General features: G+C 43.4%; 1 protein-coding gene across 1 annotated transcript in view; it reads right to left on the bottom strand.

Moving 5' to 3' along the window:
* Kiaa1549l (KIAA1549 like) overlaps positions 1–27896 on the bottom strand; it is a 267208-nt gene that overhangs the window by 39140 nt on the left and 200172 nt on the right. Inside the window, exons 12-16 of the mRNA XM_035446940.1 lie at positions 26354–26538; positions 18676–18803; positions 15106–15290; positions 12078–12292; positions 4067–4196 (exon numbers count right to left, since the gene is read on the bottom strand). Coding sequence (XP_035302831.1) covers positions 4067–4196; positions 12078–12292; positions 15106–15290; positions 18676–18803; positions 26354–26538 — 843 coding nt within the window. The remainder of the gene's footprint in view (positions 1–4066; positions 4197–12077; positions 12293–15105; positions 15291–18675; positions 18804–26353; positions 26539–27896) is intronic.

Raw genomic sequence — 27896 nt, 5'->3', positions numbered from 1 at the left:
TTTGTTCATGTTCTCTCCCCCCTAACCCCTCTAAGATCCACCCTGTTTCCCTATCCATCTAGCATCATTCCCGCTCTCTCAAAACAAACAAAAAACAATACAACAAAAATTACCAAAATAAGGAAAAAGCACACACAGAAAAACGTGGAGTCCGTTTTGTGTTGGTCAGCTACTCCTGGGCATGAGGCCTGCCTGGAGTGTGATTGATTTACCCAACGTCACTCCATTGGAGAAAGCTGGTTTTCCCTTCCTGGTAGGTATCAATCACTCATAGCTTCTTGGTTAGAGGTGGGGCTGTGTCTATTTCCCCTCCCCAGTTTGAACCTATGCAGGTCTTAACATGTGTCATTGTCTCTGTGAGTTCCCATGTGGATCAGTCCTGTTGTGTCTGGAAGACACTATTTCCTCAGAATTATCCAGTACCTCTGGCTCTTACAATCTTTCCACCTCTTCCTCTGGATGGATCCCTGAGCCTTGAGGGAAGGGAGTTGATAAAGACATTCCATTTAGTACCAATTGCTCCAGAGACTTTCACTCTCCATACAGTGTCCAGTTGTGGGTCCCTGCACTAATTGCAATTTACTGCAAGAAGAAATTTCTCTGATGTGGGTTAAGAGATGCTGTAATCTGCATCCTAGCCTAGCTGTTGGTCCCTAGGACAGAATGGCTCTGCGGGTCATCAAGAGTCACAAATGAATGGAGATACCTTTGAAGAAAGGGCTGAAAAGGACAGTGGAGAAAAACTAGTGGGGGACCCTGGGCCCAAACCAAGAGTCCAAGCCCCAGGGGGATGGAGGTAGGCTGGAAGGAGGTGAGGGAGTTCTGGAACAACCCAGGCTGCTTTCCACCCTGTGGCTAAGATTTTCTTGTGCAGTACAGTTAACCTGCTTATTTGTGTATTTATTCATTTATTTTTATATGCAGCTTTTCCTTTAGGATTCTAAACTAGTCAAGGTTTGGAAAACTCAAAATTAAATCAATCTCCCCTGATCCCCCTCCTCCCCCCAGCATTGAGGTTTCTTAAACCTGGCAGAAAGGCATAAACATTTTGGCCCAGTTTGAGATCTCCAGTCCCAGGAGGCCGAATGGCACATTTCCAATCAAGTGACAGGTTCACTGTGGGGCTAATGGATTCTTTTGCCAGGAGTGCCTGGTACTTTTGGAAAATGAATGCATTGTTTAAAACTATCACTCACTTCTTCCTCTTCTTTATTTGCTGATCTTTTTATGTATATGTCAGCTTTTCTACATAAGGATTCCTGTGAGATCTGGCATCTGATCACCCTCAGAGGTTTAGAAATGCAGGGCATGTCTTACATGGGATCAGCTATATAGCAGGAAGCAGGTATCAAGAAATCATGTTGCATGCTGGTTAAGAGCATATGCTCTGGAAGGCAGGCAAACTATGGATCTAGTCTGAGCCCCAGTTTCCTCTTCTGAGCAAGGGGTATAATGGCTGGAAATCATGAAAATTCAAATATATAGCACACAAAGTGAGCAGAATAGGACTTGGTCTGCACTGTGCAGCCAAGAAAGTTGAACTAAATTTCGTGAACAGTAAAGGCTCAAGAAGAGACCAGAGAGATAATCCTTAGTCCACATTCTAAAGTCTTAGAACTATTTCCTATGTGAGTATTTTTTACCTAAAGAAACTTACAATATTTTAAAGATAACATACAATTCTCAAAGAAACGCTTGCGCGCACTCGAGTGCACTCACACACACACACACACACACACACACACACACACACACACTCACACACACACATGCTCACACATATCTGTGAATGATGAACAACTTGTTATTTTAGGTAGTTTAGGTAGTTTCTAAAGGAAATAGGTAGGTGCTGAAAGTTATGCTACATGGCTAAAAATGTGCTGTATTCTTTCAAAATTAGTAGTGAAACCTCTGGCTTATTTCCTCATAACTATAAAAGTGTCTCTCCCCAGACTCTTACAAGAAACCTATTAACAGTAGTCTTGAAAAAAGAACCTAGTATGTCTCAGGGATTTGAGTGGAAGAAAATGTCCCCTAAACTAAGCAAGCTTCTAGGAATGATGTCCTTGGCCTCTTGACAGGGGTGGAAGGTGGAAAAATCAGCCTAAAACTTAGGGCTCTCATTTGTTTGTTTATTTGTGTGTATATGTGGGAGGTAATGTGTGTGTGTGTGTGTGTGTGTGTGTGTGTGTGTGTGTGTGTGTGTAGGTATGTGTATGCATATGTGTTTGAGTGTGTATGGGGATGCACATGTATGTGCATGCCTGTGGAGGCCTGGGGTTGATGTGGGGAGTTTTTCTCTATTATTCTTCCACCTTATTCATCCAGGCAGGGTCTCTCAGTCAAACCCAAGGATCACTGCCATGGAAAGTCTTGCTACCAGCTTGTTTTGGGGCTCCTTTGTCTCTTCCTCCTGAATCACAAGCTGTCATGTCTCTCTGGCATGTAGATAGGTTTCTGGGGCTTTGAACTCCCATCTTCCCAGTTGTATGGCAAGTACTTCAACTGCCTAGCCATTTCTCAAGTTACTTCACCTTATTTTTTTGAGACAGGGTCTCTCATTGAACTTGAAGCACATCTTTTCAGTTAGGCTGGCCAGCCAATGACCTCCAGGACTGAAGTCACAGGCCTTTGTATCTATGCTTGACATTAACACAGGTGCTTAAGGATCCAAACGCAGGTCCTCTTGTCTGCACAGCAGACACTGTCACTGAGCCATTTCCCTAGCCAGAAATAGTTCTGTTAGGAAAGCTTAGCAGAAAAGCAAAGATGTAACATCAAAATATGTGGTCAGAGTGTCTAGAATTTTGTAACGTGAAAATCTCAAGCTGTTTTGTGAAAAAAGAAACACATGATTAGAACCACTGAAGAAAAAGGAGGAGTGGACTGGGGACATAGCTCAGCGACGGAGAGTTTGCTGAATGAGTATGAGACCCTGGGCACAGTGTTCAGCACTTAAGAAAAGAGATGAACACCACCATCAACACAACCTTAGATTTCAACCAAGAAAGATCAGCAGAGATTCAAATGACCTGTTTTAAACTGGACCATTTAAAAAGCCCATTTTAGACATGTAAAAGAAGCTTGTTTCTAATTTAAATTAAAATAAATAAATAAATAAAAAGCCCATTTTAAGTGCTTATGCCAAACAATGATTAATCTCAAAAGGGAAAAAAAATCTTCTTGTCTTCAAATCAGCATGATATATTAAAAAAAAAAAACCCGAAATGTACTATTCAAATCACCACTTCTCAAATTGTAAGTTGCTCCAGTATTTGAATTATTACTCTTGTTAGAGAAAAATTAATTTGTAACTAAAGAAATATTTAAGGGACTGGGAAAGAAGTATTTTTTTTATATAAAACTGTAATTACATGCGGATTCTTTGAAATTGTGGGGCAAGGAGAGGAGCAGTGCGCATCTCCACCTTAAGTGTGGAATCAGTTCACTTGAGCTCATGGGTGCAACTCCAAGTTCAGGACATCTCCGCCTTGAGGGTAGGCACTGGATAGAGCCTCCTCATCTGGAGAAACCTGATGGGATGAAGGAGTGTTTGCAGTCTGGACACATCACTGAGTCCAAGCCTGTCACATGGAGCCAGCTTTCACTGTTGGACGTCTCATTGTTTCTATGGCTCACTAAGGAGTTATGAAATCAGGAACAAATCCAAAATTTCAAAACTGTTATGGATGAAAAGCAGCCAGTGTTCCATGAACTCTAATGTATTGCTACTAGTAAGGGAGAAGGAATTAAGACCGTTTACAATCTGCTTTGAATTTCAGGTCAATAACACACTGTTTGCAGAATAGAACAATTAGAAATCACAATCACTCTCACATGTTCCAAGTAGCTTACTTTGAAAAAGAGGAAAACAAACAAACAACAACCATCTCCCCCTGCCAGTAACACCCTCCCCCCCCACAACATAAAAACAAACAAACAAACAAAAACATTGCAGGGCATCTTGAAACTCCCCAAACATGTGGTAGACTGGAACACTCTAAGATGTTGTATCCCTGGCTTTCTGGGGAAAGCTTGCATCCACCCCAGTCCACCAGACACTTACATCGTATCCACTGTTTCGGATTCCACGCCGGGGTCGCTCCCGTGTGACCAGAAGGTCCATCTCGGTTTCTCCTGGACTAGGGCTGTTCAGAGACTGCCGGCTTCGGTAGACAGAGTTCTTCATCTGTTGCCTGAAGGAAATCCAACAACTGTTATGATGCAGCAAATGCCCCGACAGATGGAATTCTCCACTGATCCAAACCTACAGGCAACCAGTGGAGGCTTTGGATTGGCCTCAGAATCTCAGAACTAATGGTACTCAGTCTCTGGCTATCAGAGGAGCCGGGCCACACACACACACACACACACACACACACACACACACACACACACACACACACACACACACACGGGACCCCACCGCCCTGAGCTGCGTAAGACACTATAACTATTTGGCTGAATTATGTGTTCTTTCATATCAAATTAGGCAACTACAATCAATTGGAGCAGTGCAACTTCATCTAAAATTCTGCTGATGGCAAGGCCAGGGGTTCTCTGTTGACCCTCGAGGACAGCTAACATTGCAGAACAAACTCGCCTCTGCTGACTTTGTTGACTCAGCAGCCTCCTGTTCCTTTTTCATCTTTCAGATTTCAGGCATGGACTCCTACAATGTGTTAGTAAATGAAGCCTGTGGAGAATGGGCTACTTTGAATGCTATCATCATGGATGGATTTATTTTCTACAATTACCATGTAGACTCTCTCCTTGGCAAAGACAATAAGGCATGGAGGCAACTTGGGGCCTATTCAGCTAGCCAGCCAACTAGTCACCAATTTCTTTAATTTAAAAAATTATTTATTTATTTATTTTTTACTGAGTGCCCACCCAGTATGTGCTAAGTACCTGGAAACTGAGTATCCCCTGGTACTTCTACTGTTTGTATTCCAATGGGGGAAACAAACTGGCAAACTAACTTCAGAGTGATTAGTGCTATTAATAAAAATAAGGAGGACTGGGGAGGTGGCTTACTCAGTAAAGTGTTTGTCTTGCAAATATGAGGACTTGTGTTCAGGTACCAGAATATATAATAATAATAATAATAATAATAATAATAATAATAATAATAATAATAAATAGTAAATCCAGGTGTGGTGAAGCACACTTGTAATCCCAGCACTGGGGAGGCAGAGACAGGAGGACCCCTGGGGTTCACTGGTTAGCCAGGTCAGCCTACTTGACAAGTTCTAGGTTAATGAGAGACCCTATCTCAGCAAATGGAGGGTCGATACTTAAGGATGACACCCAAATAAAAATAAAAAGCTCAGTCAGGGATAAATAACAAGTCAGAGGAGGCCTTCCTCTTTAAGGAAGTGACCCTTTAGCTGAGTTCTAAATAGTCTCTGATGTGAGCACAAAGCTCTTCAGGCTCAGGTAGCAGTAGCTTGTTCAGGTGTCAACTTCTCAAAGAGGCAGATGGATCTCTGTTAGTTCAAGGCCACTCTGAGCTACACGAAATTGATCCAGTCTAAAAGAGAAAGAGCTCATACAAAGGTGATCTCAGCACTTGGGATCCCACGCCTTTAATCCCAGTGCTATAAGGATGGAGGAGTCAGGAGCTCAGTCAGTCTGAGGAGCAATGCAGTCAGGAGCAGTCTGAGGATAGGATTGCCCCCTTTGGCCTGAACATTAGGAGAGGTGAGCACTCATTAGTGACTGGCCACTTGCTTCTCTGATCTTCAGCTTTAGCCCCAATATTTGTCTCTGGGTTTTTATTATTAATACCAACTAGAATTTGTGCTACACTTACCCCTTGGTAAGTATAGCATGGTGCTTCTTGGGGGCTGCCAAGGTAGATACTGACTACTACTGTATTGGACCAGTACAGAATCACATGGCTACATCATGTGATTGGTCGGGAGGGTGGGCGCATGACTCAAGTTGGGTCCATTGAGACTGAGTCTTGGGGCTAAAGCCACAACTAGGAAAGAGGGAATCTTTTAGATTTGAGGGACACAAACCTGGGGTTTCTGACAACTGGGTTTTTGCCATCATGAGGTTTTAGCCTGCCTTCAAAAGAGGCTGGGAAAGAGTGATAGGAAAGCAAAACCAGAATCAGTATGGTTCCCTTGATCTAGCCAGACTAAAGCATTGGCCTTGCACTTGATAACACAGTCCCCCTTTGTTTAGCCAGTTTGTGCTGGATTTCCACTGTTAGCAACCAAAAGAATCCTGGCTAATATGGCAGCTTACAACTTCACATCATAAACCATACCCTCCAGTTGTCTGCAATTAGAGTCTTCCTTTAGGAAAGGGGCCTGGTCACGGCAGGCTGGTGAGGCTGAATATGTTCAGAGTGACTCATATCTTAAAGCAGATCCCAAAGAATTTGCATCCTTGACTTAATTACAACTATGCTTTTGGAAAAAAAAAAACACACTTTTTTTTTAGCTACCCAGCCACTGTCGATTAGCCCATTAAGAAAAGATTTCCTAATAAGAGCAGTGGCAGAATAAGCAGGCAGATTGGCAATCAAAAGTAGGTTATTTCATAAGTATTAAACAAACTAGTGAGGAACATGAATATGTTAAAAGCTTAGACAATGGAACACCCACCAGCTTATTCTGCCTTCAGAGTAAACATTGCATTATGATGGCATATATATATATATATATATATATATATATATATATATATATATATGCAGTGCTGGAGATTGAACCCAGGGTCTTGCACATACTAGGCAAGTGCTACCCTACAGTTGAGCTACCTCCTTAGCTAGCTAGGCACAATGTCTCAATTACCATACTTCCAATGTGGAAATATGTCTGGTGTGTGACTGTCTACTTGGTGATAACTCAGGCTGTCTGGTAAAGAGATGTTTTATTTTAATCAATTGATTCTACTAGGCACACTTGTTCTTACTTTGCTATAATTTATAACATGTCAATTTGAGTTTTTTCCCCCTGACAATATTGCTGGGTTATGATGTGTTTTACTTCAACTTTTAAGATATTTTAACTTCCAATAGAGTTTAAGAAAGCAGTTTCAAACCATATTCTATGGAACCCTGGGGTTCTGTAGAGAGAGCCTAAGCTGTTGGAGGTATGGGCGGTGTTGGGCTGTCAGAGCAACTCTGAATAGATTACTGACTGACAAGGTTACTGCCTTGTGCTGGCACCATAGATGATGATCTATGAGGATTTGAATGCTAATGATTTCTTTTCAAGGTGGCTCTGGAAACTACAGTCAGGGAAAGGGGAGATGAGGAAAGGATGGATGGAAGTCAACAGAGGTACAATAGAGTTGATTCATATTTAGGATGCCTGGGGCTCACTAACTGGAAATGTGTGGGGGATTATTCAATGGCAGGAGATGCCTGCCATTGGAAAGACAGTTCATTACACCCACAGACCTCAGAGAAAGATCCAGGCCATGAGGGGGCAGAAGGGTAGGGTACACAGTAACCAGGTAGATCAGAAGGCAGCGGAGAGAGGAGGCAGTGTAAGCAAAAGCCTTTAAGTTGTGGCGTCCTGGAGATGAAATGGACAAGGCAGGGGAGGCAGGGGTGGGAAGAGCTGGTTTGGATGAGTATGGTAGACTCCAGAAGCACAAGGATGATCTTCATTTGTCAAATGCTTGGCTCTTAGATCGTGGTGACCAATGCAGGTGGATACTGGCCTAGAACGAGAGTTCCCGGAGGCCATCTAAAGGAGGTCTGGGTTTCCATCTGAAAACCACACTTGCAGGTGAGTCTTTTGTTACTAGGTATTGGGTAATCCTGGGGGAGGTGATGATTTCTACACCTGTTCCCTGAATACGAATCAAACACAAAGCTATGACTATGGCTATTACAGTAGTGTTACTGACACCCCAGAACCCAGTGCCAGGGTACTGATCTATTGGTTCTAATCTGTCATCAGTGGAGAATCCGCCACAGCACATTAGCTACACAGCATTTTTGGCTTCTGAGAAAAATCCCAGAGAAGGAGTTACGAAGGCTGCAGATGGCAGGCATAAAGGTAGCTGAACAGATAAATCCAGCCACAGATGGCATCAGCCTCAGTCAGGCTGTCCACTGTCTCCCCAAGAGTACAAAATGTAAAATAGGGTGTTTAAACCTATTTTAGGGGGAAAAGAACTTTGAAACTATTTTGAAAGATTTAGTGATTAGTTAACATTAGGATCTCAGTTCTTTCTTCTCCTCCTTCTCCTCCTCCTCCTCCTTCTCCTTCTCCTTCTTAGCTGTTCCTTTGCTCTGGACTTAATGATGTCCCTGCACACCAGACAACCAACTGCTTTGCTGTGCCCTGCTCTAGCTGGGTGGCACACAGCAGCATCTCTGAGGGTTGTGTGTGAACAACAATTAACAGGTGATTCCAGCCTGTGACAACAGATAAACAGCATGCAGCCGTCTGGAGCCACACCCCTGAGCCACAGCTCTGAGCCCCTTCCTTTTCTGTTAGCTTCTCTACCATCCCATCTCGTTCCATCCTATCTCTCATGCCTCTCCCCAGCTCATCTAGCTCATGGCTCTCTTTTTTCCTTAAGTAGTGTACACTTGAATGGGTTTTCAAACCTTTCTTAGTGTTATAGAGACAATGAATCATTTCCTCAATGGACACCTGCTGAGAGATAACTACCCGCACACAGCAGTGACAGTCCATCAGGAAACCTTAGGCAGCTGGCCTGAACTTACTTTGAAGAGTCTAGACACAGCTCCTAGGGAAAAGCTTTGCTCAAAAAAAAAAAAAAATAAAATAAAAAAAAAGTCATTGAAAGTGTTGTCTGTCCAGTAACTTTCAAGCCAAGGAATCTAAGAAGAAAAGCTCCCATCCCAGTACATCAAAGAACCCCAAAGCAGAGTCTCCAAGAGCAATGTGTAAAATAAAGTGGCTACCAGCCTCCCTGTCAAATCGTATCTTTTCTTTCCCTCCTCCTACAGCCATTAACATGTGACATGTGCATTGCGAACCCTGTCATGCTGTGATTTTATGTCCTCAGTTTGTCATACCAGCCAACCAAGCCTGGCAAATTAAGCCCTGGCTTAGAATCTCCCCCTCCCTTTTTTCTTTACTGAAAATACATTATGTTGGTTCAGTTTATTCCCAGTTCCCAACCTCATTTTGTTGCTTTCACCTAATTCTGTTGAATGGTGTTGTTTTAAAATTTGTTTTTTTTTTCATTTTCAAAGCAAATATCTGTTCAGGCCAGGATCTGCCCCACTCTTTCTGGTATGTGGAGCATGCACCTGCTGTGGCTTCATGGTGGCTGCAGTTTCAGCATGCTCAAAGCCAGGGAAGCATCAAGGAGAATGTACCCTGGCAAGAGGTGGTCTCGAATTATGGAAGTGCTGCAGGCAGGCAGGAAAGGAAGGGAGGTGGACAAGCTTTGCTCTCCTTTATGTCTTTGCTCACTGTGGGAGGCCACTGCCTAGTCAGCCACTGAGCTTGGAGACAGCTGTCACACTTTCAATGTTTTCCTTCTCTAAAATTTACGTCAAGGTGTGGTTACTCCTGGAATCTTCATTCCTACTGGCTAACTTTCACAGTGCTGGAAGGTTCTACAGGCTCTGGAGGTCAGGGTCATCATCATTCTTACTCTGCCGTGAACACTGTGAGCTACAATAATGACTGACCTGTCAAGATATTTGCACCGGTGGCAAGAATATTATGAGTGAAATCAAACATATTTTTATTGGGTTGAAAGCCCACTACATAAGATGAGCCCCTGCCAAAAACCTGTGGCTGCCTAGTCCATCTCCTAGGGGGAGAACTTAGTACTATTATTCTGCTAAATGGACATAGTAAAAAATTACTCCCTGAGTTCATTTCAAAAATAGTCTCATTTATTTTCATTTTATGTGTACGAGTGTTCTACCTGTGTGTATGTGCACTACATACATGCCTGGTGCCCTCAGAGGCCAGAGGACATTTAGAACCCCTGAATCTGGAGTTACAGATGAAAGTGAACGAATGTGTGAGTGCTGTGAACCAAACCCAGGTCCCCTGAAAGAGCAGCAAGTGCTCTCAACTACTCAGCCATCTCTCCATCAGGATCCGCAAGTTCTGATTTTTATACTCACAGATTAGTACATCACTCAACCCTTATCAGAGAAGCTTCTCTTCAAAGATCAGCAACCAATCAACATGCAGAGAACAAGAGACTGTGGAGTGCTCATCTCTAATTGGCACATCTATACCACACCAAGTTGCCTCATTGAGTAAGAGGAGATGGAAGGATTATAAGAGCCGGAGGTGGCAGATCTCTGTAGCAAAACAGTATTTGCTAGACACGACAGTGCAGTCACACACATGAACTCATAGATACTGTGACTGCATACCCAGACTAGATCAAGTCAGCCAAAATCCCAGAATGGATGGAGAGAGGCTCATGAAGTCTCACCTATAGCTAATGGGAGAGGGAGAGTCACTTCTCTTCAGGGATGCAGGCTACCCATGCTCTCATAGATGGTTCCATATCCATACACATACAATTTGAACTAAATGGACTCAGAAGATACTATATTTGAAAGAGAAAAAAGAGAGAGTACAGGAAGTTCAGAGGGAAAAGTGGGGGGATGGGAATGAATTGGAAGAAAAAGAATGGGTGGTGGTTTGTATCCAATTGTACTATATATACACATATGAATAAGAAGTAAAATATTTAATTTAAACTTACTGCTGCTTTATTAGTGTTAGGAAGTAGAACCTTTGGCCAGTGATTTTGGCCACAGAGCCTTATGGGGCACATCAATGTTGTGGTGGTTTGAATGAGAATGGCCCTCATAAGCTCATATATTGGTCCCCAGTTGGTAGAACTGTTGGGGAAGGATGAGGAGGTGTGGTCTTATTGGAGTGGGTGTGGCCTTGTGTCACTAGGAGTGGGCTTTGAGGTTTCAAAGGACTACGCCGAGCCCAGACTCTCTCTCTTTACGCCTGCTGCCTATAGATCCAGATGTGAAGCACCCTGGCTACCGTTATGGCACCATGCCTGTCTGCTTGCTGCCACGATAATCATGGACTAACCCTCTAAAACTGTAAGCAAATCCCCAACTAAATGCTTTCTTTTGTAAGAGCTGCCCTGGTCATGGTGTCTCTTCCCAGCAATAGAACAGTGATGAAAACAAATGTCACTATAAAAGAGTGAGTTTAGCCCACCTCTTGCTCTTTACCCTTCCACCCTCCACCATGTGCTAACACAGCAAGACCACCTTTACCAGACTCCGATGCCTTGGTCTTAGGCTTCCTAGCCAGCAGAATGGTTAGAAAATGAACTTCTGCCCATTATAAATTGCCCGATCACAGGTATTTTGTTACAGAAGCAAAGAACAGATGGAGAGAAAGCAATTCAAACCACTTGGCCTCGCTCTATCTCAACCTCATTAGAGCTACAGCAGTTCACACTTCAAATGCCCCTCAGGTTTGTGGTCACACTTTTCAGGTGTCCCTTCTTTTCTTTCATTCGGCCTTAAGTTCCATACGATCAATGATTAGGCTGTCTAGTCCCACTTATAAAACATAGAAGGAATGAGTGAGAGGAAGCACACAGTGACCACGCAAGTATACATCATCTTGACTGCTGTCTGATACTCTACAGGTGACGATGTGCTGACTAACTACACAGATCTATGAATGAACGAGACAAGCTAGCATGGAGTGCTGAGCTACAGTGTGATAGGCACTAAAGCTGAATGAAAGAGTGAGGCATGAGATTTGCCTTCCTGTGGAAGAACCACTAGCATAATTGAACAATGCAATGCCCCTTGATCTGGAAGTTGTGTAACTAGGTAGGTGATAATTATATTTCACCCAGCTCTGAAATAGCAACTGGCTTGAAAATATCATTAAGCTAAAGGACAACTGGGGTTGTTTGCCCCAGAATTTTTTTTTAACAGCTTCAATTTGACTCTCTTTCAGACTCATTATTGAGTACATGTTTGTGAGGCCCAGATCAAAAGCCTGCAAAAATCAAAGTCCCAAGGCAAGATCAAGGGAGCATGGGTATAATGCCCAAGGTGTCCCCTGCTCTCATCCCACCTGTGACACGGGGACATAAAGTACACCATCTACCTGTTTTTAGACTCTGCAAAGGGGGCACACGCTTCTGGGTCTGGGTCCAAAACATGCTCCATTTCCTTTGGGGCTTTCTCATACATCTTCCTTTCCGTCAGGCCTTTGCTTGTTTCCACTGGGGGGAAGTCGTAATACCCCTTCCTCTTAGCTTTCAAGCGTAGTTTGTTCCGGTAGTGCTCGATGTCTGATTTCTGTTTCAGAGCCTTGTTCACCTTGGAGGAGAGAGAGAGTCTCAGGTCCACATCTGACTCAGCACGGCAATAGACAAAAAGCTTTTTCTACAAGGTCAGCTGACCAAAAAGACCAGCAGTGAAGCTTGGGAGAGCTTGTCTGGGAATTGTGACCTGATAGTAAAAGCCTCTCATCTATCACCCTCATATTTTAAGTGGATCGGGCACTTACTGGATTATCTTACATCCTTGCTTCCCACATCTGTCCTGTTGAAGTCTTATGTCTGACTGGAAATCCTTAGCCAAGAGCCCTTACTGTTTTGGTCCCTACGCTGCCTATGCCATGTGGTTCCTCAGTGTGGGAGCCTAGCTGCCAGACAAGTTCTTGGTGCCCTGTGTCTAGCTCTAGTCTTGAGTAACCTTATGGCTTCCTCTGTTCACTTAGCTGGGGCTCTCTGGATGAGTATCAATGGATGAGCTGGGAAAGTAGAACGAATGCTTCACTCCAGGGGGTTTTCCATACAATCTGCTTGCCCAGGAGAGTTGTTTCTGTAAACCCTTGACTTTTGAGAGAGAGAGAGAGAGAGAGAGAGAGAGAGAGAGAGAGAGAGAGAGAGAGAGAGGAGAGAGAGAGAGGAGAGGAGAGGAGAGAGAGAGAGAGAGAGAGAGAGAGAGAGAGAGAGAGCGCTATAAAAATTTGTGTGGCTTAATGTCATATGTTTTCTTTAAAATAACCTTTAAAAGAATTCCCTGTAATTCATAAAGGAGAAACTTGGGTTATGTTTTTTTCCCCTTTCCATGTAAATCAGCCATCCCTAAAAGAAGGAAGAAGAGTTATTGCAGTCTGTGCCAAGCTCTGTGAGAGGTGCCAACAAGGCCTGCTCGTTCAACTGTCCAAATGGAACATGGCTCCATTTCTGAATGAGGGTACTCATGTGCTCTCCTCACATGACAATGAGCTGGGCCTGGAGGAGAGGGATCTGTCCTAATTTCTGAGTCTGTTTGTATGATGTTCATATCATGAGGATGGGACAAAGAGACCCAGGTATGGTGGCTATAATGAGAGCCTTAGCTAGGCAAACAGTCATAATCAAAGGCAGTTAACAGTGCATTAGTACCAACTCCAGAGGCTTGTGTGTGTATGGGGGAGGGAACACAGAACTGTGCCTCAGGAAAGACTACAGAGTTAAGGGACAGAAAGGACAAATTGTGACCAATTAATTCTTCCTCATCGATGAATGAACAATAATAAAAACAAAATATTTGTAATGATGATAATGTGTTTGTTTATGAGTTTGTCACTGTGCTAAGTGCTTTATGTATAGCGGCCTATTTCGTGAATAGAGATGCTGAGGCACGAAGGACTCTACTCACTTGCCTGAGTCACGGAGACAGTGAGTGGACAAGCTGGCACTCCAACTCTGGCAAGACAGCTTTCGAGACCATACTTTCTTTCTACGTGCAACACTATTTCTAATGATGGGATTGAGTATAAGTCAGGAGAGGAAAGAGGCAGAGATAGGGCAACTGAACTCCAGCTATCAACATGACCTTGAGTCAGCACCTCACCCTTTGGGCTCTAGTTTCTTTGACTAAAAATAGAAGTGCTGCTGCTGCATACATTGGAAGCTCTGCTCATCACAGTGTAAGGCCAGTTCAATCTTCCTGCTCAGAAAAGAGTCCTTCTTGCAACACACATACAGGTGCACACAGCACTGTCACAAGTGTCCTGGCTTAGTGAGCATTAGTGACACCCAGTTGTACAGGGATGTAGTAGGTCCCTTGGGGCATGATGAGAAAAAGGCTTTAGACCTTGCAAATCTCCCACCATCTTCAGGAGACAAAAGCAGGGTAGAAATGAAATGAACAATCAACCCAACACGTTAACACCGGAGAAAACTGTATATGCATGCACACATGAGTGCATACATGTAAAATGTAAATTTGCACAAGTGGCCCCATGTGAACATTTGTAAAAACTCATAAACCCTTTTTTTCAGCTCATGGATAATTCTACTGCCAAAGGAAAATAGAGGGGATGGCATCTTCAACCCTATTTCCTGTTCTTTGTCTGAGACAACTCTCTTCTCCCTTACCTATTGATCAATCATCTGTTACAGATCATCCATTATCTCTATCTAATTTTCTTTGATAAAAATCCCTCATACATGTGACAGCTGTTTTAAAATCTTATCACAGATTCAGCTAGACTGGTTGATCAATGAGCCCCAGGATCTACCTGCCTCTGCGCCCCAGTGCTACAATCACAGATACACACTGGTGTGCCCCACTTTTCCATGGGTGCCGATCCCAGATTTTCATGGCAAGCACTTTACCAATTCAGCCAGATGCCCAGGCAAGCTGATTGACATTGACACCACCTAGAAAGCAACCATGGGGCTATTTCAAGCTCGCGAACAGAAATCGATGTCATTTCAGAGTCTCTAGTGGCCAGTTCCCTGCCCAAATGACAGTATGTTCTCCACTTCCCTCTCAGTTTCTCCCTCTCCTATTACTCCAACAACACAGATCCTAATGGGAGCTGAATGAACAAGAGTGCAATGTAGAAAGGCTGCAGACTATGTGTGCTTAGGAGGGGTCCGGGAAGGAGGCCTTCTGATATCTGCTTGTCTAATCACAAGGTTTGCTCTGAGCTTTCGTTGCAGGAGGAAAATGCTATCAACAAACTCACTCTGCATGATTTGTATTTCACATCACTGAGGCCTGGCGCACCCAGAGTTATAAATGGCCTCCAGAGCCCGAGACCACTGGACACAAGCTGCCCTCCACGTGCCTAGGGATCACTGAATCCCCGTGGTCCAGCTGGACTCTCCACCCAGGTCATGGATGCTTACCTCACCATTGAGCGCCGCTGAGGACTCCTGGCCCCTGTCTGAGGCAGGGTGCACTACGGGCAGAGCTGATGGTTTGATAGCAATGAGCTGCACGGATCCTGAGGATGTGTCAAAGGGATCTGCTGCTGCTGCCTTGCCAGCACTGTCAAAGAGACCCGCTCCCTCCTCTTCATCACTCGTGGTCACTAAAGCCAGGAGAAACATGTGGGTTTTGAGATATAGGGAGCTGCAGGATTGGAATGTGGGGCACCTCAAACTGCAGTGTGTGGCTCTGCCCATGGCTTACCTTTAAATTTAAGGTCCAGTTATTTATCCAGTTATGGTATTATCAGTGGGTAGGAAAGAATTTTAAAGGTTACACTTGAACAGAAAGAAACAAAAATTCTTTCAAAATGGGGACAGCACACATCTGAAAACACTAAAAAGAAAATTTGTTTATAAAAATGAGAAAAGTAAAATTGGCCAAACTCCGCATCTATCCTTCAATCTGGCCACTGCCACAATAACAAATCTTCAGCTGGTCTCTGCTGATGAAGCTATCACATTTTGCACAATGTTAATCGACAAGTTTCCCAGGTCAATTAGCCACACACATCACTTGGTTGCTCTTACTTTTTTCTGAAGACTGTTTCTCAAAACAATTTAGCTTTTTCATTCTTGTACTTATCTATAACAAAAGAAAGCTATGAAATAACTACCAGAGAGACTAACTCATAGCTACAGACAACTCCTCTAATTACATGGACTCATTGCCTCCTACACACTGGTAAATTAATTCTCCCATCTGACAAACCATTCTGCTGTGACGGCTGCAAGACACAAGTTGGCTTTGTGCTTCTGTAACTAAGCTGACAGAAGTTGCTTCAAGTCCAGCCATATCTAGCTGATTTACTTGTTTTTAAATTGTATTCTCATGAAGTAGGTATAAGAATGACAGCAAGATAAATTAGGCCTGTTCAAGCAACTGAACTAGTAGGCAGTTTGGAAGCAAAATAAGTATTACATAAAATATGACTGTAGATGTGTTCATCTTTCCTCCTACCTGCTTAAGAGACTTGAGATGTTATTTAAATTATTGAGAAATATAGCATGTCAATTATAATCACAGAAGATCTGTCAAATTAAACCAAGGAAATAGTTATTTTATAATGTAGCTAAAACAACTTATAGATTAACAATGGGTCATTATTGGACATTTTAAAAGTTTCCTGGATTGGTTTGCAAATATCAGGTCACCAAGCAGCCAGTGACAGAGGGAAATTTCTATCAGAAGTGTCACTAGATACGTATGTATTTTTAGAGGGTAGTTTTACTATGTAATGTATGTTTGGCCACCTTCATCACCCACTTCCTAGTCAACTCCTGCAAAGGTCTTCCATGCTATGGAGGTTTCCAAGATGCTCCCATTCTTACTACCTGATACTAATATCTACAGTGAGAGCACTGACTTTTTAAACCAAAAGAGAAATGGTGGTTACATTAACAACAGCGCATTGTGTTCAAGCCCTCATTAGAAAACAACATGATGGCTTCCACTTAGTCTTCTCTTGGGTCACTTATTCCAGAAAAAAATCATTGACCATGTTCTGAGGGTATTCAAGCAGCCCTATATGGTAGCCTCCCACTAACAGACATATGAGAGAGCCATCTTTTTGTCACTACAGCCAAGCCAACATGACTGTGATTTTATGCCAGACCCCAGGTCAGAACAACCTTAGGAAGCTGCTAGCAAGTTTCTGACCCACAGACATTATGCAAAATGACAAGGTAGACTGTCATTTTAGGTCTAAAGTTTATGGGTAACTCAAAATAACTTCAAGAAATCCCTGAAACTGACCAGATTCACTAGGCTTCTCTCTCCCAAGAGTAAGCAATAAAAGACTGTGGAGTCATGCTCAGACAAGCCAAACTGAGAAGAAGACTCAAAGACCCAACCAGCTGCCTGGAAGAAACCAACTGGAGATTTGAGTCACTTGGAAGGGACAGATAGTCTCCAACATGTTGAGCTGCCTGCAGGCTATGCAGTGTGCTCCAGGTCCCCTGCTTTTGTGAGCTGCTACCCATGCTGCAGTGGGCTTTGGCGCTGCAGCTCTCTGAGTCACCTCTGCTCCCGTAAGTAAACCCTCATATTCCTTTAAGTACCTCCCCTCCTAGATAAAATATTACATTTGGCTTAGGAGGTCAAGTACCTGCACTTGTCAAGAAAAGCATCTTACTTGTATTTTATTTATTTATTTATTTATTTATTTATTTATTTATTTATTGAGACAGGTATCCTTGAACTCATGGCTCAGCTTCTTGAGTGCTGGGATTGCAGGCACGAGTCACCACGCCTGACATTAAGTTGTTTTTGTTTGTTTTGATTCTTTCAAAATTCTACCTTTATACCCAACCTTCTCACTTATATTTAAACATCTTCATGAAATGGGCTCTAAAATTATCTTGCAGCTAGGCTAATTAATGAGGCCATAGGACCACAAAGACCTATGTCAGCCATTTTGCTGGCAGAACAGTGTGTTTCCTTTTCAAGTTCATATGTTCACCAGAGAACAAGAGTAGAAGCCATGGATGCAATAAGTCTGGCAGAAAACAGGGCTAGTCTGTACATTAACATTTATTAATTAGCCTTAGTTACCCTGCCTGTGATTGGAATTGAATATTCCACAGGGGCCATATTCACACACAAAGTGCTCAATTCTTTTTGTAGCCTGGCCAGGCGATGAAAGATGCACTTCTGTTTTCTCCACAGTTTCACTCAGTGTCGATTTCCTCCTTCCTTTGTCCCAGCTCCAGATCCAATCAAATATATATTATATTAAGAGTTTTCTTGTTTAACTCTTACTTTAGGAGTGAAATGAAACATTAAAGTATCCCAGAAGAATGAGTCACACAGCTAAACTAATTAATTAGAGGGTACGGAGGGTTGAACCTAGGGTAATGCAAGCATCCCACCACTGTGAAGTTTAATTTGGAAGCAGGGTCTCACTTAGTTGTACAGGCCAGCTTCAAACTTTTGATCCTTCTGCTTCAAGCTTCTAAGAAGCTTGGATTACAACTGGATACAACAGCCCACCCAGCAAGGCTGACTTGTTTTTTATTATAATACTTTTTTTTTTTTTTAATGACAGACCTGTTAGTTAAAATTACAGTATCTGGACTCACAGGTACACAATGAACCCCTGAAACTTGTTAAGGGGTTAAGGGCAGGAAGCTGGGGACCCCCAAGATGAGCAGCACTTTGGAGATCTCTCAGTTTGTTGGGCTTGGCCTTGGAAATTGTGTCATTTCACCCAAGAATGAGGAAAAGTTCTAAGCAAGCACCACTTGGTTCTAGAAAGATTTTTTTCCTCAGGAAGTGTGCCATTCTTTACAAATATGGAGTTGAGGGAGTGAGGGCTGATTCAGGAAGGAGGACACAGAAATCACTCAACAGTTCCCAGCAGTCTCCAGGCCTCAGAGAGGTAGAATAGAGATGCCTGAGGTGAGCACACAGTGTGTGCATTCGTGTGCAAGTGTGTGTGTGCTTACATGGGAGGGGTTAGAGGGGTACTTGGTGGGGAGGTTTCTCACCATTTCTCTTCCTGGTCTCCTCCTTTGTCACTTTCTGCTGTGTCATTCCATTCTGGGGTGAGCGCCTCCCTGAGCTGGGCTTTCCTGATTCGTTGCTGATGACAGAGCCATTCTCACTGGGCGACCTGCTGGAGGTAACCATAGCAACAGGGTAGACAGTAAGTTTCAACTAGAACAGCCTCCTCCCAAGGTTATTTTACTTGCACAGTTTATATCTGCAGCCTTTCATTCCAGTTTCAGTGGCAAAGAAGAAATGATACAAGAGACAAAAGAAACAAAAGCCACCCACACTCATCCACACTTGCTCAAAGGTGAAGTGGCTGGTTGTCCTGAAGTGCATTCACTCTCTAGAAAGTTCAATGAGGCCGGCCCTCAGTCCTATCTCTGTTTCATTAATCCATCACCTATCTCGGTGACTGAGGAAATAGTAGTGACACTGTCTGTGTAACACGCCCTCTCTTTACACAGCTTTGTGTCATCAGTGTTTGAGTCACATGAGCATCTTTGGCCACACATAGAACACGGTTCTCTTTGTCTGTTTGCCCAGCGCAGGCCTACATAACTACTACAGATGAAGTCTTACATTATTGGGTCTTCACTGTCAGCTCTCCACACTTGCATACTCTTGACTAGCTACTACTCGTATTTTGAGGCACTTATCAGAGATGCACATTCCTCCAGAAAAGCCTTTCGTTGCCTTTTTCTGTGCAAAGCATTGTGCCAGATAGACGAGTCTATTGATGTCTGAGGGCAAACAGCGGGGGTGCCTACTATGTGCTAGGGACTATGTTGAGTGCCTCCAAACTTGGTCACTGGGTGTAATAATGATCCCGGATTTGGACATGGTCCACCTTGGTCAGAAAGTGAGGAGTGTGAATGTCATGGAGGCCAAGAGGGGTTTCCAGGGCTAAGCAAGGCAGTGACAAGTCACCCTCACCCCAGAGCATCCTAATTCCAGTGTCTCAGACAGCAACCTCAGATGCGAGCAAGTCATAGGGCCTTCATCCTTTTTCAGGACTGAATTCTCACCTCCAGAACTTTGTGGGAAAGTGGGCACTTGAGACTTTGCTGCCTCTGGAGGCCTCATAGCCTACCTGGGGGTAGATAAATTGAAAATGCTGACCTCCCTGTGTGGAAGACGATCAGGGGACAAATACCTAGCGATCTCTTGTTCTTCTACTGTCTGTTGTCTACATTTAGAAAATAGAGTCAATTAATGCCTGCAATGGAAAAACTGGCTGGGGTCAATGCCCTTGATCACTGGGGGAAAGCTGAGTATTCCAGCACAGTCTTCCTCCTTCTCTTCCTCTTCCACCACCTGTGTGAGTTTAGAATGCTCAGTTCTGTGCATGTTGGCACCTGTGCTGGCTAGTCTTAGGTCAACTTGACATACAAACTAGTTATCTGAAAAGAGGGAACCTCAATTGAGAAGAAAAGCCTCCATCAGATCCAGCTATAGGGCATTTTCTTAATTAGTGATTGATGGGTGACCGTCCAGCTCTTTGTGGGTGGTGCCATCATCCCTGGGCTGGTGGTCTTGGCTTCTGTAAGAAAGCAAGCCAAGGGAAGCAAGCTAGCAAGTAGCCCCCTTCCATGGCTTCTGTATCAACTCCTGCCTCCAGGTTCCTGCCCTGTTTGAGTTCCTATCCTGACTTCCTTCGATGATATACAGCAATGTAGCAGTACAAGCCAAATAAACCCCTTTCCCCCAACTTGCTTTTTGGTCATATTGTTTTGTCAAAGCCATAGAAACCCTAACTAAGACAGAACTCTACAAGTTACCAAGAGTGAAGGTTAGAATGTTCGGGATGAGGCAGTACCTGCCAAGTATGTTCTGTAGCACACACGAACTAAACATTTGCACATGGGGCTTGGGAAATGTGCACTGCATTTCTTCTTTGGATGCCTCTGACTGTGGTAGCATGCCAGAGACTCGGATCAATTCTGTCAGGATTCACTTTGTTTCACTTAACGCAGCATCTTCTAACTTATGTGGCTGAATTTTTTTTTTTTTTGTCATTTTGCTTCATTAGTACTACAAAAACTATCAGTGGGAAATATGGATCAGGTATTAAGTGATTGAATGTATACTTATTATATATGTAACACATATAATATGTATCCAGTTGACTACTTTGCTGGTTGTGGGGGGAAGGCACACACACAGAGACAGAGACAGAGAGACAGAGAGGAGACATATGCCCTTGAATTGTTTTCAGAATCTGAGCGCTCACAGCACCTACTCTCCAGCTGGCTTTATTGGATAAAAAGATTTTCATTTACCTCTAGGGAGGGTGGGGGAGTGGAAAGTGATTTGTAATCTATTTTACATTTGTAAGCTGCTTAGTGATTTTTGTAACGTTTTAATTCCTTTTCCCCATTTGATCCTGAAAGAATCTTCTGATGTTTCTCTCACTCTGAGGAAAGGTGTCAGTGAGCACATTTCTGTGGAGAAAAATCCAATCTGCTTTTAGTCTTTGTTTCTGTCTATATTTCTGTGGAGAAAAATCCAATCTGCTTTAGTCTTTGTTTCTATCTATATACCTCTCTTTACAGTGAGCATCTAACTCCAAACCCCTGGTCAGAAGTAGAAAGTGTGTGTCTGTGTGTGTGTGTGTGTGTGTGTGTGTGTGTGTGTGTGTGTGTGTGTGTGTGTATGTGTGCACATGACACTAATAAAAGTACTTTTGAAAGCAAACACATGTCAGCTCTGAGATTGAGATTTAAGGTTATGGAACTCAATGGTCCCTTTTTTGGAACTGCAGATAGATGTGCAGCTTGTGTGGGACCTAACCAATTCCTAAACAGTATGGCTCATCGCTAATACAAGAGTCCTTTTCCTATGGCTGCTCCTATGAGGTTGACTATCCTTCAACCTTGACCTGGCATGTTCATCCCAGTCACAGACAAACAAAATAGCATCACCAAGTCCCCAGACAGGAGGAAGGGGAGGTAGCCCATTGGTGACTGAATGTTCAGACTTTTGTTTTTTAAAGAATCTTAAAAAATGTAAGAATATCAATAATTACTAAATCATTGATTTTTCACTTGCAAAATTTGGGGGCTCATCTAGCAGACCCCTTCTGAGAGGGCCTACAAGTCATTCTATAGGTAGCTGGAATGAGGAAACTGATGTGGCAAGATGGGGAAGTCAGAAACCTGATTCATAATGGGTTTGCACTTAGGTTTGGTACTTAAAATGGGGCTGGGGAGAAGGTTCGGTTATCATAAAAGCAAGAGAACCTGAGTTTGGCAGTGCATATCTATAATCCTAGTGCAGGGGCAGAGACCTGCACATCCCTAGGGTTTGATGGCCAACTCATATCCTCCACTGGTGTGCATTGGGTTCAGTGGGAAAAAAATAAAAAGGAAAAGAGCCATAGAGGAAGACAGAAAGACATCGAACCTTGACCTTTGGCCTCCACATGAATGTGGACACATGCACACACTCAAACACACATACACATGCACTATACATGAACATACAAAATCTTCAAAAATGATCTTGGATTTTCATGATCAGACATTCAAGAACAGAGATGAGGTTCATGGGGCAGCCTGGGCAATGCTGTAGTTAGCCCTTAGTAAAATTATACTTTTATGATGGAATAATGAAGCAGATGTAGAAATCATGCCACAGTATAGAAATTGCTCCCCTTTTCTCTATTTCATAAGCTAATATTTCTTAATAAAAATGGGAATACATAATTAAACTTAATTAGCAAGAGGTGACTCCTTGCTACCTCAAGAAGTGCTTGTTTTCAAACAAGTTTCAAAAATCAATCCCTACAGGATTTAAAGTACTCAATTTGAATAGGTAAGAAAGAATTTTTATTCTTCTCAGAAGTGCTACATCAATATCTTAATTTAGCAATTCTTCCTTTTCAGTTTCTTGTAAATGGGTGATAAGTTGTCAACATGACTTTATTGTGCTTGGCAAGGATCAGCATGAGAATAATGCTATAAGTCACACAATGGATGAGTCCTAGAAAAACCATCTGCTGCATGTGTTTTAATTCTGCTCTGCCCTTCCATGCTGGGTGGACCAATGCAGTAATGGTGCCAACTTTGTTCACACCTCTGTGCAATCAAACTTTGGGAAGTCTTCTACAGTGTCTCTGAAATTGAACATGTGACTTGGTTGGCCAACAGGAAGAAAAGAAACATGACAAAAGCAGAGACTTGAGAAATTGAGAAATATTTGCATTTGGGGCTGTTTTTCTAGCTGCCCTTGGACTTTTGGAATCTCTTTGTGAAAAGCCTGCTGGAACATGAGCCCATGTGGAGAGAGGACTAGTGTCCTGGGCCACTTCAGATAAGGCTGTTGGCAACAACGTAGCCTTGTCGACTGGATTCCTATCACCTGATCGGTGTTCTGGTAATTTCAGATAATATCCAGCAGAGCTCAAGCTACTGACCCACCCAAATCATGAACTGAACAAATAACAATTTGTTTTAAGCATCGAAGTTTTGGAGTGCTTTGTTATCAGGCTATAGATGACTAATTCATGCCTTCAACTTTATTTTCCACATAAGGTTAAACCCATTGTTCTATTCTTTACTTCTTTTTAAGGTACCAAGAGCTTCTAGAATAAAATACAACTCTGTTGTTTGACTTCATGCAGAGGTCTTTTTCTATGAGCAAAACTCTGTGAAGCAATTGGGGATGGTGGCTGACATAAACTTCAGACCTCCACATACACATGCACACCAACACCTGTGCCTACACACATGTGAACACTCACACACAGACAGACACATACACACCACATACATATAAAAATGGAAAAAGAAAAAAGAGAAAGGAAAACAACCAGGACTCTTTGACTGGCATTAGGAGGGCTTTAAAAATGTGTCAGGTGGGACAGCTAAGCACTGAACCATACTCCTGGCATCCAGTTGTGGAGAGGGAGGAGGGATGAGCAAAGGAACCAAAACGGGGCTGCAGAAACCCACAGAAACTGTTGACCTGACCTAGTGAGAGCATGGAGACCGTAGTCATAAAGCTGGGGAAACAGCATTAGACTGAGCCAAGCCCTCTGAATGTGGGTGTCCCCTAGGAGGTCAAGACGGTCTATGGGATCTCTAACAGTTGAGGCAATCTTTAACCCTAGAGCACAAATGGACTTTGGGAGCCCATTCCCTATGGAGGGATACTATTGCAGCCCAGATACAGCAAGGAGGGCCTAGGCCCTCCCCCAAAATGATATGACAGATTTTGAAGCTCTCTAGTGGAGGGCCTCACTATTCCTGGGGAGGAGTTGGGGGATGGGTTGGGGGGGTTGGTGGGGAACATGGGAGGATGGGAGGGCGAGGGAATGGGGGGGATGGATATGTAAGTATGAGTAGTAATTAAAGAATTTGAATAAAAATGTGTCAGTTGGGATTCTGCCCTCCCCCAAATGTTGTGGTGGGAGACAAGGAGATTAATGATCCATAGTGGGGTATTTGCTTCCTCAAATTACTTTGATCCTTGGCTTCTCCTCCCCTTGTCTTCATCTCATCATCATTTGCATCTTCACTTTGCTTTGCTGACTCTGGCTCATCGTCTGTACCTCTAATCTTAGCAGTGCTTCCAAGGCTTAGTTCTTGGAGCTCTTCCTTTCTCTATCTTTCTCCTCCTAAACGAATCTTTCCAGTCTCACAGGAAAACAGAACTCCACCAACTCCCATAACTGTATCTCTACCCTGAGCCTCTCCTGGGAACTCCAGTCTCATACGATTAGTGGTTCTCAGCACTTTCATTTGTGTACCTACTGGTGAGAGATAAGCTGATCTTCCAGACTTCTCTAACACAAACACATGGCAAATGCACTTCACTCATTTCCAAGCCCTGTGGCAGCCTACCATCTGCATTATGCATTCCTTCACAGCATTTCTTAACAGTGCAGCCGCTCTCACACCGCCATGCTCGCCAGCCATGCCACTGTCGCTTCAATGGGTGTCCTGGGGTTTTCTTCTACTGTGAACCCCTATAGTCTGTTTTCCACACAGAGCTAACCTTTAATCCATCAGCGCATGTCAGTTCTTTGTCAGTTCTTTCTTCAAGCCCTTCCATGACTTCTGATCTTCATCTACAATACAAATCCAGTCTGACTTTGGTCTCTAATACCTGACATGACCAGCTAGCTACAGGCAGCTTCCCTAATTCATCTGCTGTTATTTCCTCGATAGTTCACACTGGCCTTCTTGACTACATCACTTTTCTTCAGGCATGTCAAGAATCTCTCTCGCTCTAGACTTTGCACACACTGCTCCATCTGCTTGGAACACTCCTCCTCTAGCAAGCCTCCCCATGGCAGACATATCATTTTAATGCTATCTTTTCTAATGCCATTAATTAGTAAGGTCTTCCCTGAATTTCTATCTCCATTTTAGATGGTAACTTTGACATGAATACAAAGTTTGTCTTGTTCTTTGGGATAGCTCCAGAGCCTGGCAAACAGCAAATAGGCAGTGCATATCTGTTAAATAAGAAAGAATCAGAAGGGAGGGAGGCAGGGTGGAAGTGTTTCTGCTTCCATAGTGCTTTGAAACAAGGGAGAATCGGTTGCCAAGGAGTGCTGCTTTAGCTAACCAATAGGGCCTGCCACTGGCTTCCCTGTTTCTTTACGTGGCCATTCCAAAGACTTTGTAATGAGTCTCCCAGCCTCTAGCCTAATCTTTCCTATCTATCATCTGTATCACCTTGAGAATGGTCCTAAAGTACAGGCTAGATGTCAAATCTCCTTGGAAGAGTTTTCAGTAGCTTCTCATGGCCTGGAGAATCAGGTCAGTCTCCTGAGCCTGGCAGGCAAGGCCATCCAAAATTTTAATCCATCTTCTGTTCTCACATCTTACCATGTCCTAACCACTGTGAAGGTTGAAGTAACTCCAGGGAAATGCTGTGGGGAGAAGCCCACACACACCTCATTTCTCCCCCACTTTCAGATGGTCCCTTTACCCATACCACCTACTCCCACCCCTCCACCCTCGAGGTTCAGTGGAAGGGCCTGCTTTGTGACAAATGCCTGGATGGCACCATGGGTCTTTGTTGTCTCTGCTCTCTGCCACTGTGCTTTCCTCAGACCCTACTGTGAGTATCCCAAATTGTCATGCTTGCTCTTCCATCATTAACCTCCATGTCTCTCCCATCATGGGATTCTTGGGGGCAGAAATCAATCAGACACATTTTTACAGCCCTTCAACACCAGTCAAAGAGCTCAGGTTATTTTTCCATTCTCATTTTTCTTTTTCCATGTGTTTGAGTGTTCTCATGTGTGTAGGCATAGGTGTGGGTGTGTATATGTATGTAGAGGTCTGATGTTAATGCCAGCCACCATCCCCAATTGTTCCAAAGAGATTTGCTCATAGTAAACACTCAGTGTGATTCTGACTGAAAGCAGTAGCTTCATGAGACGCTGCTGGTAAAACACAACTGTCATGAATCAGAGGCACCAATTTTAGAGGAGCCAACAATGTGACACCAGAGCCAAATTTGTTATCATAAATAGAAAGGCTACCTCTATTTACGATGTAGGGCTCAGTGTCATGGCTAATCAACCTAGAGTTCTCACAAGGTGGCGGCTGGGAGGTGGGGAATGGCATTAAAGAGAACAGTGGAACTCACTTGAGGGCCACAGCTCTCAGGTCAGTTATTTCTCTTGCTGACAGGAGGGTGAAGTTCACCCATGCCTACCTCTTTCTGGTTTCAGTGGACTTAGCCGTCTTGATTGTGCTCCCATCCTGAGCCGTTTCTCTTTCTTGAGGAGTATCTCTGACAGGTATGGGAAGAACCACTGTTTCCTGAGTCACAGGGATGACCTCCTCATCCGCCCCTTGCTGGCCCAGATGCTGCTTGGCATAGTCAAAGCCTTGCACGGGCTGTGAGGAAGAAGAAAGTTTGAAGTCATATTTCTAGAGAAGGGTCTTCACTGACAGCTTTGAGAAGAGACAGGCAGCAAAATACATGTGATGGGGCCTGCCATCTTATCTGGGCATTGTTCACTGTGCTTGGCCTGGTTTCTGCTCTGATCACATGGGCTCATCTGTGAAGGAATCTCCAGTAGCTAAGAACCCAGGGCTGGGACAATCTGGCTCAGTTCCTATCTTCACCCTCTGCCTACAGATCTCTCTATCTGACCCCTCATCCTTCACACTTTTTATCCACTGGATACTTCTGAAGACTGGGTCACTTCTGTGTGAAAACAGAGACATTAAGAAATGACAGCTATCCCCCACAACAAAAAAAAGAATTGACAGCTCCTAAGGTAGCCATTGTTAGTAAGTTAAAAAAAAAGTCTACACAAGTGTTTGGTGCAGCAATAAAACACTGATTTCTCTTTTTAAAAGATGAAAGCAAGGTAAACATTAGTCTTCATGGTATAGGAAAAAATACAAAATCTCAGAGAGGGTCAGTGAATGCCCAAGAGAACACAGCTAAGTGATAAAAAGCAAAGCCTAGATCCTGACTCTCAGGGCAATGGGCTTAACTCTTTGAAAATTGCCTAACATCAGTCAATTGCTCATCTGACACACATTGGCAACTTCCAACCTCAACCATACAATATCACTCTAGTGAGTTTCATACCTTTACCAAATCGAAACAATAATTTCTATACTGGAAATAAACAGTTCAATGGTAGAGCACTTGCCTACCATGAGTAAGGTACCAGGTTAAATCCCTGGTACTGCCACCATCACCACTACTACTAATAGTAATCTCCAATAATTTTTAAAGGCACACAGTTATATTAGTTTTTAAGACAAAAATATACAAAACAATAAAAGCCAATTTGTATGTGACATCTATTATAGACCAGGCAGAGCTTAAAGCAATTTCCATACCTTAATTCACTTAATCTTTACACCTGCCTACCCATGAATGGTGCTACTATCCCCATTTGACAGATGGGGAACTCAAGGCACAAAGAGGCACTATAACTGTGCTGAGGTCATATAGGTAGCATGTGAGGAAGAGGAAAACTGTGGCTGTTCTTAGGGGATGAATGACCTGTCCTAAGCAGTTTGTGCCTGCCCCCGCAGGCCCTACCCTGCGTCTGGGTAGGCTCTAATGACCTTCTCCTAAAGGTGCCTGTTCCCACTATGTTCTCTTTATATGAAAGGGGAGCTGGGAAGGAAGGCTGCAAATTCATTGACCAAGAATAAAGAGGTGTGCCCAAAGAAGACAGGAGGTAAGGAAAGCTATGATTCCATGTTCTCAGCACTCTCCCTGAAGAAGG

Source organism: Cricetulus griseus, chromosome 6, assembly GCF_003668045.3.
Source record: "Cricetulus griseus strain 17A/GY chromosome 6, alternate assembly CriGri-PICRH-1.0, whole genome shotgun sequence".
NCBI classification, from domain to species: domain Eukaryota; kingdom Metazoa; phylum Chordata; class Mammalia; order Rodentia; family Cricetidae; genus Cricetulus; species Cricetulus griseus.
Note: the sequence above shows the minus strand (reverse complement) of the source record. Positions and strands in the feature narration are given on the sequence as shown.